This window comes from Mus pahari, chromosome X (genome assembly GCF_900095145.1).
Source record: "Mus pahari chromosome X, PAHARI_EIJ_v1.1, whole genome shotgun sequence".
NCBI classification, from domain to species: domain Eukaryota; kingdom Metazoa; phylum Chordata; class Mammalia; order Rodentia; family Muridae; genus Mus; species Mus pahari.
In genome coordinates this window covers 141,994,560-142,015,533 of record NC_034613.1, presented here as the reverse complement: position 1 = coordinate 142,015,533, position 20,974 = coordinate 141,994,560, and the positions used below count along the sequence as shown (strand labels likewise).

Here is a 20,974-nt window from a genome sequence, read left to right as displayed (position 1 = left end):
AAAAAAAAAAAAAAAAAAAAAAAGAAAGAAAGAAAGAAAAAAGAAACAGAGTTATAAAAATAAATTAGTAAATATACATTCAGCCAGGTGTGGTACACAACTTTCATCTCAGCACTGGGGAGGCAGGGGCAGGGGCATCTCTGTAAGTCCAGCCTGGTCTACAGAGTGAGTTTCAGGACAGCCAGGGCTACACAGAGAAACCCTGTCTTGAAACAAATAAAAACAGAAGAGGATGAGGAGGAAGTAATGTTAGTGGGAAAAGAATGCACCTGTTAGGAAGAATAATGCCATGTGAATGTGAAAATTCACAGATACTGCTTTGACATGTTTGCCTGAGATGAAAACCACTGATACTTTCTTACAGAAAGAAAAGGTATAGCAGGTGCAAATGCTTATGAAAGCCCCAAGTAGTAATTGTAACTAATTTCTGTCCAGGAAGATAGTTGCTTTTCCCAGAGCCACACTCCCATCTTTACTGCTTTATAGAAAATAGGTTCGGATTTCCATGTTGTATATTGGTTCCCTGTCTTCTATACATTCTAGATTAATTCCCATTTGTTTTTACGGACTACGTCATTATATTAACAGGCAAAGATTACATGAAGAATGGTTACTGAGGGAAGAAAAGGCACAAGAGGAATTCAGGGCAAAGAAGAAAAAAGAAGAGGCAGCTCGAAAACGGAAGGAAGAACTAGAGGTAGACATTAAGTATCTAGTTGATTGAGTAAGTGCTTAGCTGAGCTAAGTCTCTTTAAGAGCTGTTTGTCAGGAGAGATGATGGGAGGTCAAGAGCACTGGTTACTCTTCTAAACAACTTGGATTTGATTCCCACACCCTCATGGTGTCTCACAACCATCCTTAATTCTGGTTCCAGGGGATCCAGTGCCCTCTTCTGGCTTTGAGGTACCAGGCATGCATATAGTACATACATATAGATGTAGGCAAAACACCAGTACACATCAAAGTAAAATAAGAGTATTTAATAATAAGAAAACCCAGGTGTTTGTTACAGGGTTGGAGAGAAGGCTCAGGAGTTAAGAACACTTGCTGCTTTTCCAGAGGACTTGGCTTCTGTTCCCAGAACCCACATAAGCGCCTCAGTGTGTATACCCTCACACATATATGCGCATACATTCACAGGGACACTCGCACAAGCGTCGTCTTTCTTGGGGTATAGAGCTCAGTTATAGAGCTCTTACCAGGCATGTGCAAGGCCTTGGATCCCTTCCCCAGCATGTGAAAACAAAAAGAGCTACATATGTTAACATAAAAAATAGAAACTGATATTGTCTCTTTTTCCAATGAACAGTTTCTAAAGCTTTTCAAATATTTACTCTGTAGGCCATGTGTTTTTAAGAGTGAGTGAAAAAAATTTCCTTCTCTTTTTCCTTTAAAGAGAAAGTTAAAGGCAGAATGGGAAGAACAGCAGAGAAAAGAGCGAGAGGAAGAGGAGCAGAAACGACAAGAGAAGAGAGAAAGAGAGGTGACTTCTATCGTAGGAGGATAGAACCCTGCGTATCTTCTTGGTGTGCACGTGTGCATGTAAAGAGTTTGCAGATTCACCAGTGGGCACATTAGGGCTTGCCTTTGGTTTTATATCTGTTCATTTGGAAGGAGTCAGTTTTTGTTAGAAACACTACACTAGTTTCCAAATGGTTCTCCTCTTTGGGTGGTGCAATGAGAGATACCTTTACCCAAGTTACCTTACCGTTTATATTAGAGATGGGTGAACATTGTCCTTAAGGGGTAGATCATATTTCAGGCTGTGATATCTGTATGGCTTTTGTGGACATCCAGCTCTGCCAGTGTACCCTAAAGCAGACATGGATAATATGTATATGAATGGATGTGGCTGTGTTATAGTAAAACATGTCTGTAAACCGGGCAGCTGGCCCTGTTTTACACTCTGTACCACTCTGTAGCAAGTGTTACTTTCCTGTTTCTGTCATATATGTGTTGAGTTCTTCACAGAAGAACAGTGTTGTGAATAGTTCCTACACCTACTAAATTCATAAGAGACTTAATAGTGAATGACGTTTCAGCAAGAATTAGTTTAATAGACATTAAAGAATTAAAAAATTACTTTGTTATTAAATCTGGTATCCTGTCTAACTTTATTGTCAGAACAATAATAGTCATTTAAGAAATTCTGAGAAACCTGTGCTCACTCTAGGGCACATGCTAATGTCCTTTTCTAACATGCTTCTCTCCCTGTCTCTTAATGCTTATGCTTAAATCATTGTTAAAACCTTTCCTTAATAATCCCCACCATTGCTTTTTAAAAAAAGAAATTCTGTAATATATATGTATATATCGTGTACATTTCTTGGGATTCTTTTTAAAAGCTTGGTTTGTTTTGCTGCTGGTCCTCAACTGTGTATTTGTTTCAAATATAACATGCACAGCTCATCTTGCCTTGACTGATTCATGAAGATATTTTTTCTATTTACCATCACTAAATTAGAATGGCACGACATTCCCTAGTTGCTCATCTTAAAATGAGAGATGTATGGAAAGGTGGCAGCAATCTCCACAGTCAGGTTGTGTCGCAGACGGTAGTTCCATTGCTCATTGTTGGTACCATTGTTTGAGCATGCCTTTCAGATGAGGCACTATCCAGATGGGGTATTAGGGGCACAGAAGTGATCTGGATTGTCATACTTTACAGACATGAATCAATTCCTGTTTTAACAGAACATTGTTTAACTTCCAGGGATCAGGTAAAAGCTAAGGCTTCTTCTAAAAGCACTTGTTTTAAAGGGAACTTGGTTAAGGCAAAGTGGGTAAAATGAAATCCATTCTAAGCATATATAAAGAAATACAAGATGGTGTGTATCATTTACATGCTTAGACAGAGACAAGAAAAAGCAGTGAAAAGCACAGTCTCGGCTCTCCTTTAGTGACTTCTGGATGAGAGGGGCTGAGGGTAAGTCAGCAAAGTAAATCATACAATAGGATGTTAGGATTATAAAGAAATAAAAAGAGAGTGGTGTGATAGAATAATAGGAGTCAAGATACTTATTTGAATTGCTGGCCAAGGAAGTCACAGAGGAAGTGATATTTGAGATAATTAACTGAGTGTGGAGATATTGGGAGGAAGGGACCTGGTGGTCCCTGAAACTTAGAGACCACAGGAGACTGGAGCAAGAGCATGGGAGACATTAGGGAGGATCAGAAGGGGCAGATGATAATTGAAATAGATTCTTCTCTTATACAATACATCCTGACCACAGTTTCCCCTCTGTCTACTCCCAGCTACCCCGACCTCCCTTCTCCCCCAGATCCACTCCCCCTCTGTTTCCTCTTCAGAAAAGAGCAGGCCTCCAAGAGACAGCCAAACAGAAAAAAAAAAAAAAAAAAAACCAAGATAGGATAGGACAAGTTGAAAGCTCTCATACTGAGGCTGGACAAGGCAACTGAATAGGAGGAAAAGATTCTCCAGAATAGGCAAGAGACAGATGTACTCTTAGGAGTCTGACAAGAGCACCAAGCTAACAGCTGTAACATATAGTGGAGGATCTAAAGTAGACCCATGCAAGCCCTGTACTTGCCACTTCAGTCCTGTGAGCCTCGGTTGTGCTGTGAGCCTAGGTTGTGGTGGTGCATACTAGTTGGATTTGCTGAAGGAGGCTAAGGCAGGAGGATTACACGCTTCTTAGATTTAAAGGAGTTTGGTTTTATTTACCATACTGTAATGAGAAGGTTTTTTTTTAAACAAGGAGTGACTTCAACCTGTTAGTAATATTACTTCCGACAGATTATCCTAATTTTTCTACAAAGAACAGGGACCAGAGAGGAAATTGGATGGCTAATTACAATGTGAACGATGATGATGAGGTCAGACCTTCAAACAGATAAGCAACACAGTTAACAGGACTGTAGCTGGCAAGTTCTTTGTGAGGAAGAAGGAAAGAAACGGAAGCCATGTTTAAAGGTGTTTTGGGTTTTTTGTTTGTTTTAACCAAATGGAAAAATGGCTGTACCAGTTACTGAGGATATTTAGGTTGGGTCATGAGGGGTGAGGAGGTGGAGGAGATAAAGAGTTCTGTTTTGTGAGTTGGATATAGCATAGTGGTAAAAGTACAATCTTGAGTGTGATCTCTTAACTCCCAACCAAAACTAAACCCAAAAGAACCTGTTTTGATCACTTTAAGCAATAATGACTTTTTTTTGGTGTTTTGTTCTGTTTTGTTTTGTTTTGTTTTGTTTTTGAGACAGGGTTGCTCTGTGTAGCCTTGGCTGTCCTGGAAGTTATTTTGTAGATCAGGCTGGCCTCACACTCACAGAGATCCACCTGTCTGCCTCCCAAGTGCTGGAACTAAAGGTGTGCACCACCATACCTAGCTGCTACAATGACAATTAAGTTGCCAGAATGAGACAGACTTACCAAGTAAGCTAAACACAGTCATATGTATGGTTTTGAGGCGCTAAGGAACCTAACTTTGTATGTATTTAAAACCAACCAGTTAGAGATTTATTGCTGCCTTGTTGGGCTTCCTGTAAAAATTTTCCTAAATCTTAGTTACTACCCCGCACTGTCATGTTTTTGCTTCTGTTAAATATTTGTGATGTTTAATCTAACTTTAAAAAAATAGTCATTTCAAAAACCAGATCCTGGTATTTATGTATAAATATGTTGCTGAAGCTATTATGACTTAAATATTTGCAATGTGCTCTATTCAAATTTTGTATTTGAATAAAAAAATTCTAAGCTACATATCTTTTGAAAACTTTTTAGGAGATAATAATGCTTAGAAAGGAAATCAGAATCAGAAACCTTTTCTATGTGTGTTCACGCGTGTGTTGTCATATATGAAACCGGACATGACTTGCCTGACATCCTGGTTTTCATTAGTCCTATGTTTACACCACTTATAGGAAGCTGTGCAGAAGATGCTGGATCAGGCCGAAAATGAGGTATTTTCAAAACCTTTCATTAAGACTTTGAGATAGCTAGCAGTGGCACGTTCTAGTCAACCTAGCTGGGGACAGGGTGGGGGGAAACAGAAGAATGACCACAAGTTTGCAGCCATCTTGGGCTACAATAGAGAGACCATTGCCTTAAATAAAAAGGTTTTGAGATCAATTGATATTAGAAACAATAGTTTAAATAATACGACTTTTGTGGTAGGTGGTTTTGATTATTTCTGGATACCCAGAATCATTTTTATAACCCTTGAGTTATGTAACAACAGAAGACAATTGATGTGTTAGTTATTGGATCATCTCATGTGCTATACTTGTATCAAGTACTTAAAATGTATGTAAGTGACATCACATACTACTGGTCCCAAATGGTTGGTTCATCCACCTTGATTCAGAATAATTTATAGTTCTTTCTGCTGGCTCCCTACATCCATGGACCCTTTTCAGAATAGATGGATAGAAGAAGACCTTCTTAACTACACCTGGTAACATTAAGTGACCCCCCCTCTCAATCAAGAAAAATGACTGGGAGCCAAGAGAGAAATACAGCTCATGTTTCTGCACAATTGCCTATAAAGTCTTCATTCCTTATTCTAATTTAACTATGTATATCTAAATATAAAACCATTTATGTTTTGATTAAAATATTTGACTAATTGGAGAAACTGTCTTTCATGGGCTTTTACATCACCAGTAAAGTCATGGTTGTTTTTAACAGCTGGAAAATGGTGGCACCTGGCAGAACCCAGAACCGCCCATGGATATAAGAGTACTGGAAAAAGATCGAGCCAACTGTCCATTCTACAGCAAAACGGGAGCTTGCAGATTTGGAGATAGGTAATGGATTTTGCTTTGAGTGAGAATGAAATTATGGAAAGTGTTGGGGTTTTGTAAGAGGCATAGGCTTTAGTCTGATATGCTCACTATCAGGTATGTAGTGCTCCCTTGCCTGCTAACTAAATGGGCTTAACTGAGGGAATCCTTTGCATTCCATGGCCTTAGGAAGACTTACTTTTAATTGAAAATAGATTTTTTTCATATAATATATTCTGATCATGGTTCTCCTTTTCCAAAACTTCCTCCTAGATCTCCCCCCAGCTCCTCATCCACCAGAATCCATACCCTTTCTTTCTCATTAGAAAACAAACAGGCATCTAAAAACCTAAAATAAAAACCAAAACAGAATAGGACAAAATAAACAAAAAACACTCACACACAGACACAAAATCAGACACACATGAATGAATGTATGTGTGTGTGTGTGTGTATATATATATATATATATATATATATATATATATATATATATATATGCATGCATGCATGCAAAAGACCTGTAAGGTTAAAAAAATGAAACCCAACCAAAAAACAGTGTCTGAAGTATTATGAGACAAAAAAAAAAAAAACCTCCCAAAAATACCTTTGAGTTTGTTTTCTGTTGGCTGTCTACTGCTGGGCATGGGGCTGTCCTTAAGTGTGGTTTGTATGCCTAGTGAGACTCTAGCAGGACCCTTTGCTTGATGGTTTCGTCCATGCTCACATGAGTCCCAGGAGGACAATTTGGGTGGGGGAGATTACATGTTGGAAGTGATTAGAATAGCCAGAAATACCTTTTCAAGAGTAAACCCATACCCTAAGTAGTCTTTTCCAATTTGGCATGAGTATAGAGATGTTTATGAAAGATAGTATTGTAGCAAGTAGAGGAATAGGCTCTTAATTCTCTGCTGTCAGTATATTCGGACTTAGGAATCGACTCCTTTGGTTTGCATCATCACTTTCATTGTTCATTATTTTGGTTGTCACTGTTGTCATTTTCTGATATGGTCATGCTTCTTGCTCTCCAACTTATCTTTCAAAGGTTAGATAAAGAGACATAGTATTGATGTCTTCAGTCATTTAGCAAATAGTTGAAACCTACTATATGCAAGGTAATGGTGATGTTTTATACTGACTTTATGTATAAATCAAAGGAAGCAAGTGCTTCCTAGCAGTAAGCAGATCCGTCGGAGGCATAGTCTAATTGCTATTCACCCATCCTGTGGAAGAGAAGGGATAATCTGAATCTTTGTTTTTCTTTTTCTTTTTTTCTTTTTTTCTTTTTTGTTTTTGTATTTGAGGTCTCACTGTGTAGTGGGCTTGGAACTTATAGAGATCCATCTCCCTCTACTTCCAAATTGCTGAGATTAAAGGTGTGTGCTACCATACCTAGTAATCATTTGGTTTCTTGAGATAGTCTCATGGAGCCCAGGCTGGCTTTGAACTCTCTATGAAGCCAAGATTGGTTTTGGACTACTGATCCTCCTGCTACCATATCCCAAGTGTGTGCCATCATGCAGAGCTTATTTTTTATTTTCAAGAGTAATAGCTTTAGGCCGGAGAGATGGCTTGGCCCTTAAGAGCATGTGCTGCTTTTCCTGAGGACCTAAGTTTAGTTCCCAGCTCTGTCAGGCAGCTTCAGAGAATCTGATACTCCTTTGACCTCTACAGGTACCTGTACTCATGTATACCCCACAATACACACAAATACACATAGTTAATAAAATCTCTTTAAGAATTAAAAGATAATAGTTATTCCCAACCCTGGATTCATGGTAGAACCCTGTAAAAAGGAAAAAGGCTAAACAAAACTGTCTCACCTCAGATTGAGTAACTCAGAATTGTAGAGACGTGTAGAGAGCTTTCAGATGCTTCCAGCTGTTTCTGATGTGCTCCAGGATTGATGTGTAATATGTAATACCTTGTGAATTTGATGGCTAGAATTGTGGATTGCCAGCCTGTCTGTGACTCAGAATCTGGTAAAGAAGTAGAACGGGCCTGAGGGACTGGGGGAACTGAGGAAAGGAGGCTACCTTCCCTTTGTATCTTTAGAAACATTTTTTCTAAGAAAATTCAGTCTCAAGTAGAAATAATAAAACATGACCTAAGAGCCAGTGAGATGGCTCTGTGGGTAAAGGTGCCCATTGCAGAGCCTGATTGCTTGAGTTGGATCCCCGGATCTCCAAGGTGAAAAGAGAGAACTGACTCCTTTTAGTGATCCTCTCTGACTTTGACGTTTGTGCTGTGGCATGGTGCATCCACACAAAAGAAATAATGGTCTGTATGAAACACCTCACACCAAAGAAATATGTTGGACAGAAGGCCACATGAGCCCCAAATATGGTTCCCATTTGCATGGGTAGTTGAACCAAATTGCCTTTAAGGTTTTCCAGCTGCTCTTATTTATGATGCATCTCTAATACTTCTTTGAAATTTAAGATCTGTGGAAGCCAGATTCAGGGGTTTCCTGTTGGGTATGAGAAAAGGATAGGTATATTAAATAGTTTTATGAAAACTAGACCTGCAGTTCCTTGTGAAAAATAGTGTCCTTTCAGGTTCTCAGACATCTCTGACAGTCATTCAAAAAATAAAATACAGAGAGTGGTCAAATTACTTACCCTTGTCAGAGGCATGTGAAACTTTACCATCACAGACATCAAAGTATGAGAACAACTTGGCTATTTGCATTGTTCAAGTAATGAGTTGGGGCATAACGTTGTGTGAACTTAGTAGTTGTGACAGCCAAAGCTGTCTTTTCAGACAAAAACACTATTCTGCTTCCCCTTTGCAGAGAGGCCAGATTACTTCCTTCAAGTGACACAACTAGGTCATCTGCATTACGGTTGCTCAGATGCCAGAGAAACATTTCCATTGCTTGTTCTTGCTCTTTTTTTTTTCCCAAAATGAGGCCTTAATGTATAACTCAGGCTAAACTGGAACTTGTCCTGAGTAGCTAGGATTATAGGCATGTAAACAGCATGCCAGGAAGAGAATAATTCCTTAACCTAAGCATTTCTTTGGATGCTTGCTTTTGTTAAACTTTTTGGTTGTAGTTTTTTAAAAATTCTTTGATAATTCCATCCATGTCTGTAATGTATTTTGATCATATTCATCTCCATTACTCTCTTATTCCTCTGGATCCCTTCTTTCTAGTACATTATCTTTGAATGTCTTTTTAAATAACTCACTGCGTTTAATGAGTGGTGCTTCTATGTGCACAAGTGTGAGGTTATTTACTAGATTTTTGGCAATTTACTAGTGGGGACATCCCTAAAGTCCCCTATCTAGCAGTTGTTGACTGTCAGGGACAAGGCCTTTGAGTATCTTTCCCCTGACCATGTTAGGATGTTGACGGGCTTGATTGTATGCAGGGCTTATGTCTTAAGTCACTTTTTCTATTGCTGTGAAGAAACACCATGACCAAGGCAACTCTTATAAAAGAAAGCATTTCATTGGGCCTGGCTTACAGTTTCAAAGCATTTAGTCTGCTATCATCATGGTGGGAAGCAGACAGACAAGGTGATGGAACAGTTGCTGAGCACTAAATATCCTGATCCAGAGGTACATGGAGGGGCAGGGCTGATAAGGGCTTTTGAAACCTCAAAGCCCATCCCCAGTGACACACCTCCACTTATGAGGCCATACCTTCCTAACCCTTCCCTCAACAGCCTACCAACTACCAAGACATTGAAATATATGAGCTTACGGGGTCCATTCTTACTCAAACCTCCACATCTTGCAAAGGTAACCAAAGTTGCTTTGAGTTCATGAATGCAATGGCCATGTTGTGTCTAGGAAACAGTGTTTCACAATATTCAATTCCTTCCACTAGCTCTTATGTTTTTCATCTCCTTCTGTGATGTTCCCTGGGCTTTGGAGCAGTTTAGAGGTGAGCATTCAATAGCCACTTATTCTTAGCATTTTGGTCAGTTATTAACCACTGTCCACTACAGAAAGAAGTTTTCTCTAACTAAGGTTGAGAGCAGCAGTAGTTAGGTGCTAGGCCACAGAGATACCTTAATTACAACTTTGTTGTTGGTTTGTCTTGGGTGGCCTAGACCTCACTGTATAGACCAGGATAGCCATTGTCCGGCCAGGGCCATTGTACCCTTTTTTCCTCTTCAGTATTCCCTACTTTTAAACTTCCTTCCTAAGTTTTTCTTTCCCTTAAGTTTGTCTTACTGATATCTAATTAGCACCCCAACCAGGAAAATTGTATTTCGGACTTTGAACTGTATCATCCCTCTTACTGCTTGCTTCAGGAGAAAGGGGTAAATGAACTCATGATTGTTTTTTTAAAAATTACTCTAAAATAGCATAGTTAGCTTAACCTTGTTCCATTTTGAACTATGAAAAGAACTTGTTCTTCACAGTTAGTAGTTGCCTTCAGTGAATAAAAATTAAGTTATATTTATTATACTCTATAATCAACCACATGCCAGAGGACCTGCTCTTCTCAACTACATGACTTAGGAAGGTGTGCTGCTTTAGGTTTCAGCTGCCTTTGTGTATTGGATTCTTGTTGCTGTGGTAAAATATCGAAGAATTTAATGGAGAAAGAGGTTACTTGGCTCATAGCTCCAGGCTTACAGTCATCATTGTGGGGAAGCCAAGGTAGGAGGGACTTAAAGCGGCTAGTCAAGAGCCGTGATTTAATTAATACATTAATTAATTAATTAATTAATTGCCTATGCAACTTGACCCCTCCAGTTTATACAGTTCAGGATCTCCAGGGTCCCCTGCCCAGGGAATAGTCCCACTCATAATTAAGGTGGCTTTCCCCACATCAGTTAAAGTACCAGGGCACTCAGTCCGTCACAGACATTCTTAGACGATAACCTTAGCCTAGACAATCCTTTATTAAGACTCCTTTCTCTGATGACTCTAGATTCTGTCAGGTTGACAATTAGCACTAGCCATCACACTTTGCAAAGTGAAAAAGTACAAGTACCATCAGCCTCACCAGGATGTTAAGGATCAGAGTGGGAAAAAAAATTTAAAAATACATGAAACTTTAAAATGCCATATGTAGATAAAATGACAATACTTGAGTAACTGGAAAATTTTAAATTATCATATTATCTCTTTTAAAAATAGAACTTTAAAATTCTGTCTATCAATCATCTATCTGTTATCTATCTATCTATCTATCTATCTATCTATCTATCTATCTATCTATCTATCTACCTTTGAGGTATTATCTCACCTTAAAACGCTGGTTGGCCTGGAACTTACTATGTATATCAGGCTGACCTGGAACTCATAGTTCTGCCTCTGCCTCCTGGGTGCTGGGATTAAAAGTGTCCACTACTGTGCCTAGCTTTAAAAAATTAATTATTATTGTATATGTGTAGGAGAGAGAGTAGTGTGTGAGTGAGTGTGTGTGTGTGTATGTGTGTGTGTGTGTGTGTGTGTGTGTGTGTGTGTGTGTGTGTGTGTGTAGGAGGGGGGATATGGAGATCTAGGGATCAAATCCAGATCATTGGGCTTATGCAGCTTTTACCCACTGAGCTATCTCACTGGTTCAAATTACTGAATTCCATAGGCATGAAAATCAGTTGAAGATTGTGTAGAAGCAAAATATATTTCTACATATAGCATCTTATTCTTGTCACTGCAATCTGTCACATGACTGGTCCTTCCTTTTTCCAATAGTTCAACATAGAGATATCTCTTTGAATGTATTCAAAGGCTCTTGAATGGCATATGACCTTGGAATCCATTCCTAATCTTGTATTTCAGTAAGAAATCAGCCAGTTTTAGAACATTTTTCTTGAGTGCTGTAACTGAGCCTCTAAGCAATGTTCATAAGTAGTTAAGTCTAAACAGTCATGTTACTTGAGTCTTGATCTTGAACTTAATGGTAAGCTTTTAATGTGTGATTTTGTTATCGGACAAATGAATTCCCTTTTCTTTCTTCTGCAGGTGTTCACGCAAACACAACTTCCCCACATCGAGTCCCACGTTGCTGATTAAGGGCATGTTTACAACGTTTGGAATGGAGCAGTGCAGGAGGGATGACTATGACCCTGACGCGAGCCTAGAGTACAGTGAAGAAGAGCTCTACCAACAGTTCCTAGACTTCTATTATGATGTCCTGCCTGAATTCAAGAGTGTGGGAAGAGTGATTCAGTTTAAGGTGAGCACAGACTGTAATGGGGCCTGACACATCTCCTGAAATAAGCATACGGGGGCAGAGCTAGGGCTCAGGCTGTTCACTTGTCTGGTTCCATATATGCCTGGTCTGAGGCTGAGCATGGTAAACTTGGTAAACATTCTCTTCCTTTCCACTCCTCTACCCTGGACAATGCTATGTAGATACACTAGGAAATCATAAGCATGTGTTGGCATGTTTTCTGAATGCTAGGGCCTGGGTTGGAAGGACTCTCTTGTTCAGTGCCTTTGTGTTGCAGCTCTTTCCAGAAGTTGAACTCACTGTCAGGCCTGGTGTACCTAGCCATCCAAGCCTTCACTTAGCCGCTGTCTCTGATGGACATGGGTCCTTTCCTTCCCTCATTCAGGGCCTCACCCAGAACCCTGTTATATATACCGATGTTCAGTTTCACTCACTGAGGAGGGTGAGATGTGGCTCCTGCTGTTCCAGGGACTCAGTGGGTGAATCGCAACATGTAGGCCTCTTACTTTGTCTGTGAGTTGATCATATCTGAACCTGAGTGACTTTGTTATATGACAACAAGGGAAGTACCCCTTATTTTGGAGAAAGTAGGAATAAAGCCATAGGTCTTTTTTCTTGCTGTCAGAAATGAAAGTATACAGTTGGACTAATCAAGTGCTATGGATATTCAAGAAATCTGAAATTACAATCTGCTTTCCAGATTTAAAATATATTATTTAAAATTTGTTTTCCAAAGAAGGGGAAATAGAATATAGTATTATAAAAAGATAAAGAAGAAACTAGAAAAGGGCAATGAAATGGGGAGGGGACTAGGCTTTTTGTTTTTAACAACATTTAAAATTTAAAGGTGGTGATGACACACACGTTTGATCCCAGCACTTAAGAGGCAGAGGCAGAGGCAGAGGCAGAGGCAGGGAGGTCTCTGAGTTTTGAGGCCAGCCTGGTTCTCAGAGTGAGTTCAGCAAGGCTATACAGAGAAAGCCCATCTCAAAAAACCCAATAAATAAATAAATAGATGGGTAGATAGATAGTAGATAAACAAACAAATAGGCTACACAGAGAAATCCTGCCTCAAAAAAAAACTCAAATAAATAAATAAATAGTAGATAAACAAAGTTTAAATTTACAAGAAGTAAAAATTTGTTTTCCTCTTGGGCTGGCATGGTGATTCAGTGAGTAAAGGCACTTGCCACCAAGCTTGACAAAGCTGAATTCAGTCTTCAGGACCCACATGGTGGTTCCAAGGATTGAATGTAGGGCCTTGTACACACTGGGCAAAAATGCTGTAGCACTTTTTTCTTTGAGACAGGGACTCACTCTGCAGCTCAGGCTGGCCTAGAACTATAGTAGTCCTCCTGCCTTAGCCTCCTTATTACTGGGATTTTAGACATGCACCACCAATCCTGACTGGATTAACTGATTTTTTTTTTTTTTTTTTTTTTTTTTTTTTTGGTTTTTTGAGACAGGATTTCTCTGTGTATCCCAGACCTGGAACTCACTCTGTAGACCAGGCTGGTCTCGAACTCAGAAATCCGCCTGCCTCTGCCTCCCAAGTGCTGGGATTAAAGGCATGCGCCACCACACCCAGCCTGGATTAACTGATTTTTAAGGTCCCTAGGCGTGGGTGACATGAACTGCTGAGGCCCTTTAGTCTTCCTTCTAAAGATGGCATTACAAATTGAATAGGATCCTGTTCCCTTAGGGTGTTCTAATAACACCCTGAAGCAAGATGGAATAGCTTCTTTTCTAAGATAAAAGCTAAATACTAGTAGGATTATTTAAGGGCTATTTATATGTCATTTTAGACAAATCAAATTTGTAATTTTTGAAGGCAGTGATCAATTATTTATCCAAACTTATACGAAAATGAGGTATTATTCACAGGTACATGATGTAAATTCTATTAATATCAAAATCAAGTAGAAAATATGTACTAGTAAAGCTACTCGTGAGAGCAGTTCATATACAGCACAGTGAAGTGGAAAACCATGAATCAGCATGTTCCTTCTGTTTATGCAGACCAGAGAAGGCCTTACATCTATAGAGATGGCTTTGTGAATGGGAGATTGCAAGCACTGTAGATACTTATGAACAGACATATAAATATGATTTGATATGTATACTCTTATAGTAGTTGGAGCATTAAGCTTGTATTACTTGACAAAGAATAAAGAATACCATCTATATAAAAATTACAGAGCCAGGCATGGTGGTACTCTCTAATCCCAGCACTTAGAAGGAAGAGGTGGATCTGTGAGTTCAAGACCAACCCAGTCTACATAGTGAGTTTTAGGTCAACTACAATTGAGTTAAAATTGAGGTTTATTTTTTTTGTTGTTGTTAATAAAGACAAATTGGAAAAAAATCTGGACACTTGCTGGTATTGCTTTGTACCTTTAAAATTCTGAAACTTTTTCTGAGACAGGTTCTTTCTACAGAATTTTAAAAGTACAAAGTAATACCAGCAAGTATGTCCAGACTTTTGACATTGTGACATAATGTGACCTACAGAATTCATGCCTGAGAAGTACAATTGAGCTGACAGAAACAAAACCAAATTAGAAAAAAATCATAATGTTTTAATTAAGTTTGTGATTTTTGTTTTGGCCACATTTCTATCAACTCATAGACCACAGGAGGCTACATGTATTTGCTATATATTCAACCTGAATCAATCAATACTCTGTCACACACACACACACACACACACACACACACACACACACACACAAAACTTTTATATATCATTTTGGTTACTATATATTCATGTATATGATATATTTTTGGAATATAATATATGTATGCCTATATGTGTACATGTGTCTCTGAAAGTATACATATACATAATCTATATTCCAAACAGAAACATACACATACACACACAAGTGCTCTTAACTGATGAGTCATCTCTCCAACCTCTGTATTCTGTTTTTTTTTGTACATTTTATGTACATGTTATAAAACATTTTATACTTAACAGGGTTTAAAACCAACAAACAAGGATCAAGAGACCAGGCATTTGAGGTCTGTAATGTTGTTAGGTGCTTTGACTGGCCTTGAATTGATAGGAAAGTGTTCTGCCTTTCTTGGACTCTGAGGGACTATTTGCCTGGACAGGATGCATGTAGTCATTTGCTGCTTTTTAATACTTGTGTGTATTTGTGTGACAGAATTCTTCTTTGTTCCTTAGGTCAGCTGCAACTTGGAACCCCATCTGAGGGGCAATGTGTATGTTCAGTACCAGTCGTAAGTATTGGGGACATACACACATCGACCATGTTTCATCATAGCTACAGCATTGTTTCTTTGATGTCTGTCACTGAATATGTAGCTTTCCTATGCATACTTTTCAAAATGTCAATATGAAGAGCTCATAAACAGTTAAGATTTGAAAATAATACACATTTATTCTTTTTATACTTCTGTACATTTGATTCTTTTATATAGTATAATCTTCATAAAAATACAAACTGAATAAAGGCTAATTGGAATAGAGTAGAAAATATCAATCTAAGGTACAAAGGGTTAAAGCTCCAAATAGTGTGCATTTGACCAGCTAGCAATGTAGTTACTGAGTCATTCCTGCATGTATTGCCATTTCTAAGTGCCATGGCTAATGGCTTCAATTAGTCATTGTAGTAAGGACAGCAGAGAAAGCATGGGTTCTAACAAGGGGAAACACTTTTGCAGATTTAATTGTCAAATCTTGCAGATTAAGAAGCCTTAACTCTAGCCAATTTCCATGTGACAAAACTTTTCAGAAATCAATGACAAAGGTCTCTGAATAAACTAGGCTGTGGGAATCTGAATGCTCTGAGGACTACCTAGGCAATACAAGAACTGAAGTCCTACAGTAAGTGGACAAGGGGGCTAATTCAGAATAGGTTTGCTATGAGTGTGAGAGTTACTGTAAAGCACACCCTTTGATTTTTGCTTCCAAGGGAAGAAGACTGTCAAGCAGCTTTTTCTGTTTTTAATGGACGATGGTATGCAGGACGACAGCTCCAATGTGAATTCTGTCCAGTGACCCGGTGGAAAATGGCAATTTGTGGTAAAAGCCAATGTGGTGGTACCCCTCCCCCACAGCTAGCTGCACTATACAAAAGGGATCTTCATAGGAAGAAAACAGTATTTTAAAGGGATGAAGCACAGTTTTTGTCTCATACTACAGATGAGTAGTACTCTAAAGGATACCACATTTTAGATATGTTTTAGATCTGTAACAGGTCTGTGGTTCACTGTATGAATGAAATAAATGCCAGAGGTCATAGTATATTGATTTTCAGTCTTCAGATCCTCAGTCCTGGGTTCTGTGTGTGACACTGCAGCAGCATCTAAACTAAAGATACCCACACTAACCATGTTTGCACTTACAAAGGTGTTTTCTATTCATTGGCTTTTCTCACTTGAGCTGTTTGTTTCAGGCTCAATCCCTAAGCAATCTTCCATCATCACCACTGCAAACATTACCCATGGCTAACATTTCCCATGTTACTTGAAGTAGGTGTGGATCAGTTTAGTTGTACATTGGGTGCTCTCAGTTACACTGACTCATCTGAGAGCGGCTGCCAAACCAGGAATGATTCAGCACTGCAGAGTAACCAGCTGCTCTGAAGCTCTCATCATTTTCTGATTTCTAAGAGAGTGCCTAGCCAGATCAATCTGGAAGTTCCCCAGATGAAGAGACACAAAGCTCTAATACCTCAGGGGTATTCTTCTACCTTCTCTGGGTTTTTCTGCTCTTCCTTCCCAGGTGCTTTAAAACTCGAGTAAAAAATAAGTAATTTATCAAGCAAGTCTAAATCTTTAACAGCCTTCTCTTAATGGATACTGTCATTTAATAAACATTTATGATGGGCATGGATGGTACCACCTTCCGTTCCAAAACTTGTCTAGGGAGGCCAAGACAGAATTGTGAGTTCAAAGCCAGTTTGGACTATATAGTGAGACCTATTCTTGAAATAAATAAACTAATTTATTGATCAATTTAAAAAAGGAAGGGCTAGAGAGATGGGGATCTGATAATCCTCTTTTGAGCTCCATGGACACCAGGCATTGAGCATATATGTAAACACAGGCAAAACACATACATAAATCTTAAAAAGTTTCAAAAATAAATAAAAAAAAAACCTTGGCAGTGATAGTGCACATCTTTAATCCCAGTACCCTGGAGGCAGAGACAAGTGGTTCTCAGTGAGTTCTAAGCCAGCCTGGTCTACAGAAGGGGTTTCACGACAGCCAGGGCTACACAGAAAAACCTTGTCTTGAATCAATCTCTCTCTTTCTCTCTCTCTCTAATATATATAGGAATACACACACACACACACACACACACACACACACACACACACCGTGTGTGTGTGTGTGTGTGTGTGTATGGAATTTTCGAATTCCTTGCTTAGGAAAATGAAAACCACTATTACACCCTAAGATCAAGGGTTGGGCACATAAACAGGATTGTAGCTTATTTTCTTTATAGGAAGTTAGTTTTGCAAGTTTCTAGAGTTCTAGGAATGCAGGGTGAATCCAGTGATATGCTTGAGTATAACTGAAACCTCCAAACCAGGAGTTTTATTTCATTAAAAACAGCAACAAAATATAAACAGCTTTAGTATTTTTCTCAGTAACTAATAACTAACTTTTTTTGTCTCATTAACTTCTGGTATATCTTCTTTAGAGAGATCTCTATTTAGATAGCTGCCAACTTTTAATCAGTTACATCATTTTATTATTTAGCTATATTTCTTGATAGATTCTCTATACTAGTACCTGATCACAGAGATCATCTGCAAATACTTTCAGCCACAAAAGTTCCTTTATTTTGTTCTCTTTGTGTGTGTGTGTGTGTGTGTGTGTGTGTGTGTGTGTGTGTGTGTTTTAGAGATAGGACCTCATGTATCCCAGGCTGGCCTTAAAGTCACTATGTAGCCCTGGCTGAACACTAGTGTGTCACCATGCCTGGGTATTATGTTATTATGTAAGGAATGTTGAAGGATTCCCCCACCTATGTTAGACCTTCTTCAGAGCAGCATATGAAAAGAATCTATCTTCAGACTTCAGAAAAAGAACGAGTTGCAGTAATCCATTGATAATCGCTGCCTCTCACTTGCCCTTACAGGCTTATTTGAAGTCCAGCAATGTCCAAGAGGAAAGCATTGCAACTTTCTCCATGTGTTCAGAAATCCCAACAATGAATATAGGGACACTAATAGAGACCTCTACCTGTCTCCAGATTGGACTAGCTCCTCCTTCAGTAAGAATTCAGAGAGGAGGGAAAGGGCCAGTCACTATGATGAGTACTATGGCAGGTCAAGGAGGAGGAGGAGGAGCCCGAGTCCGGGCTTCTACAAGAGAAATGGTGAGTCTGACAGGAAGATCAGTAGTAGACACAGGGTGAAGAAATCTCACAGACATGGAATGAAGAGTCATGAGAGGCGCAGTTCACCCAGTAGAAGAAGAAGAAAGGATCACAGTCCGGGCCCCTGGAGCCAGAGCAGGAGGAGCCGCCGCAGCAGGAGCCGCAGCCGTAGTCGCAGCCAGAATCGGAGCCGCAGTTGCAGCCGCAGTCGGAGCAGGACCCATAGCCGGAGCCGCAGCAGGGGCCGGAGCAGGAGCCAGGGCCGGGGCCGGGGCCGGGGCAGAAACCAGAGTAGGAACCAGAGCAAGAGTTGGAGCCGGAGCAGGAGCAGTAGCTCATCAAGGTCCAGAAGTCGTGGCAGGAGGAGGTCAGGTAGTAGAGACAAAACCACCCAGAGTCCCAAATCTAAATAAACTTGGTTGTTTTTAAATATGTCCCGTCTTTTTATAGCAGCTACTCATCTGTATAGATTGATGATGCTAGCCAAATGCTATCATGTAAATCATACTTTTTGATAAATTATACACACATATGAAATTACTTGTAATCCTAACCTTGAGAGCATCAGTTAATGCTGGAGTGAAGCTTTACTATTTTTTTTTCCGTTTTCTGTCTGTGCGCCTCTCCCCACTCCCCCTCCATCTCTCCTTCCCTCTTTCCCTTCCTCCCTCTCCCTCCCTCTTTCTCTGTCTCTGTGTATGTGTGTGCATATGTGTGTTCAGAGGACAACTTTTAGAGGTCAGTTACATAATGTGATCCAGGGATTGAACTGAGGTCATGAAGCTTTTACACCAAGGACCTTTACTCACTGAGCCATCTTTTCAGCCCACCTTTTTTCTTGTTAGGGCTCCACACCCTTTATTTTTGCCTTATGCATATGTGTATTTTGCCTGCATGTATCTATGTGCAACACTGGTGAGCCTAGTGTCCGTGGAGGCCAAAGAGTATGACAGATCCCCATGGACCAGAGTTATAGATGATTGTGAGCTGTCATGTGGGTCCTGAGAATTGAACCCAGATCCTCTAAAAGTGCTCTTAACTACTGAGCCATCTTTCCAGCCTGACACACTTTATTTTTTCATTCAAAGGTCATATTGCTTTGATGGTTTTCACTCAATTGTCTCATTTCATCAATCTGATGCTTAAGTCCCAGAATTCTTATTTTTACTCACTACCTAGAGAATATCTACCAATAGACTTGACAACATTCCTATTAGATTTTAAAAGTGACCCTCTTATTTCTTAGAGTAAACTATATCAAGAAAGGTAATCCAGGTTTCCTTCCAGGAAGACTCCAAGAATCACTCTAATCTTATAGCACTCACAGCACAGAATTAGAATTTTCATCTTTGCTACTTTGGCAGGTTTTAGGTATTGAAGTGCATGTTTTTATTATCACTATTTTTTCTACTTACTGGCCATGTTTTTCTTTTAAAATATTCTATTTTATTTTTCTATATGTAAAAGTTGATTTTTTTTCTCTAAAACTTATTTCAAAATGTTGAGCCGGGCGTGGTGGCACACGCCTTTAATCCCAGCACTCAGGAGACAGAGGCAGGTGGATTTCTGAGTTTGAGGCCAGCCTGGTCTACAAAGTGAGTTCCAGGACAGCCAGGGCTACACAGAGAAACCCTGTCTCGGAAAACCAAAAAAAAAAAAAATGTTGAAGTACCAATTCCATACTTCTCTTTCCCCATCTCTTAGAGTTCCTCCTTCACCTGGGGGCTGTCAGGATATATCTTGAATAGTGTGTTGTGAAAGTTTTTTATAAAGAGGTAAAGGATTTTGTCATTTCCCAGAAAATTAGTTGTCACTGTTGAGTACATCCAGTGTTAAAAGCAGTCCTTGTGTATGTAACAACCACAAGAGTGATGAGTGAATGTAGTGAAAAGAGGCTCATGTGCATTATCCCAGCTTCCCCGAGATGCTTTTCTTCTCAGGCTTTCATTGTCAGGCTTTGGGCCTAGAAATTCAGTGTCACATAGCATTTAGCAATCTGACATTTGAGAATTCAGTAAAGATGCATACAAGTCATGTGCAGTAGCTTATGCCAGTACTCCCTGCATTTGGGAGGCGATCCTGCCTCCTTTTTTTTTTTTTTGTTTTGATTTTTTTCAAGACAGGGTTTCTCTGTGTAGCCCTGGCTGTCCTAGAACTCACTCTGTAGACCAGGCTGGCTTTGAACTCAGAAGTCCGCCTGCCTCTGCCTCCCAAGTGCTGGGATTAAAGGCGTGTGCCACCACGCCCGGCTTCTGCCTCCTTTTTAAAAAGAAAAAAAAAAAAAACCAAAACAGGTACAAAGTGCTCAAAGTTTAACAAAATCCAACTTTTTTCAATTCTAAATGCTTGCTTCATCCCTAAAATGATAGGTTTCCAGATTTACTGGGTTTATTAATACTGTATGGCTTTAAGTACATTTGGTATTTTTAAAATACGGTTCAAACTGCAGCTAAGATTATGTAAAGATAATTTTGTATGTGTGGTGCTGGAGCTTCAAACCTGGTAGGCAAGGCTGCTACCAGTGAGGTACATGCCCAGACCTAAAGCTGAGAATTCTTAGATCATGATGGGAAAGGAAATAAAATCCATCCTGAGCTCAAGAGGATGCAAGTTAGGACTTCAAATGTTCCTGGGCCTGTATAGGGTGCAAGGGAAGTTTAGAAAATCTGATGGGTCATTACCACAATAGTAAATTTGATCTTACATTTTCCATAATGAATGGGTGCCTGTGGATGACT

General features: G+C 39.5%; 1 protein-coding gene across 1 annotated transcript in view; it reads left to right on the top strand.

The window, feature by feature from the left end:
- Zrsr2 (zinc finger CCCH-type, RNA binding motif and serine/arginine rich 2) overlaps positions 1-18,895 on the top strand; it is a 22,617-nt gene extending 3,722 nt beyond the window's left edge. The window contains exons 5-12 of the mRNA XM_029534399.1: positions 589-697; positions 1,397-1,483; positions 4,879-4,917; positions 5,645-5,763; positions 11,668-11,881; positions 15,069-15,124; positions 15,820-15,929; positions 17,997-18,895. Of these exons, the coding sequence (XP_029390259.1) occupies positions 589-697; positions 1,397-1,483; positions 4,879-4,917; positions 5,645-5,763; positions 11,668-11,881; positions 15,069-15,124; positions 15,820-15,929; positions 17,997-18,649 (1,387 nt within the window). The 3' untranslated portion in view covers positions 18,650-18,895. The remainder of the gene's footprint in view (positions 1-588; positions 698-1,396; positions 1,484-4,878; positions 4,918-5,644; positions 5,764-11,667; positions 11,882-15,068; positions 15,125-15,819; positions 15,930-17,996) is intronic.
- Positions 18,896-20,974: the final 2,079 nt, after the last annotated feature.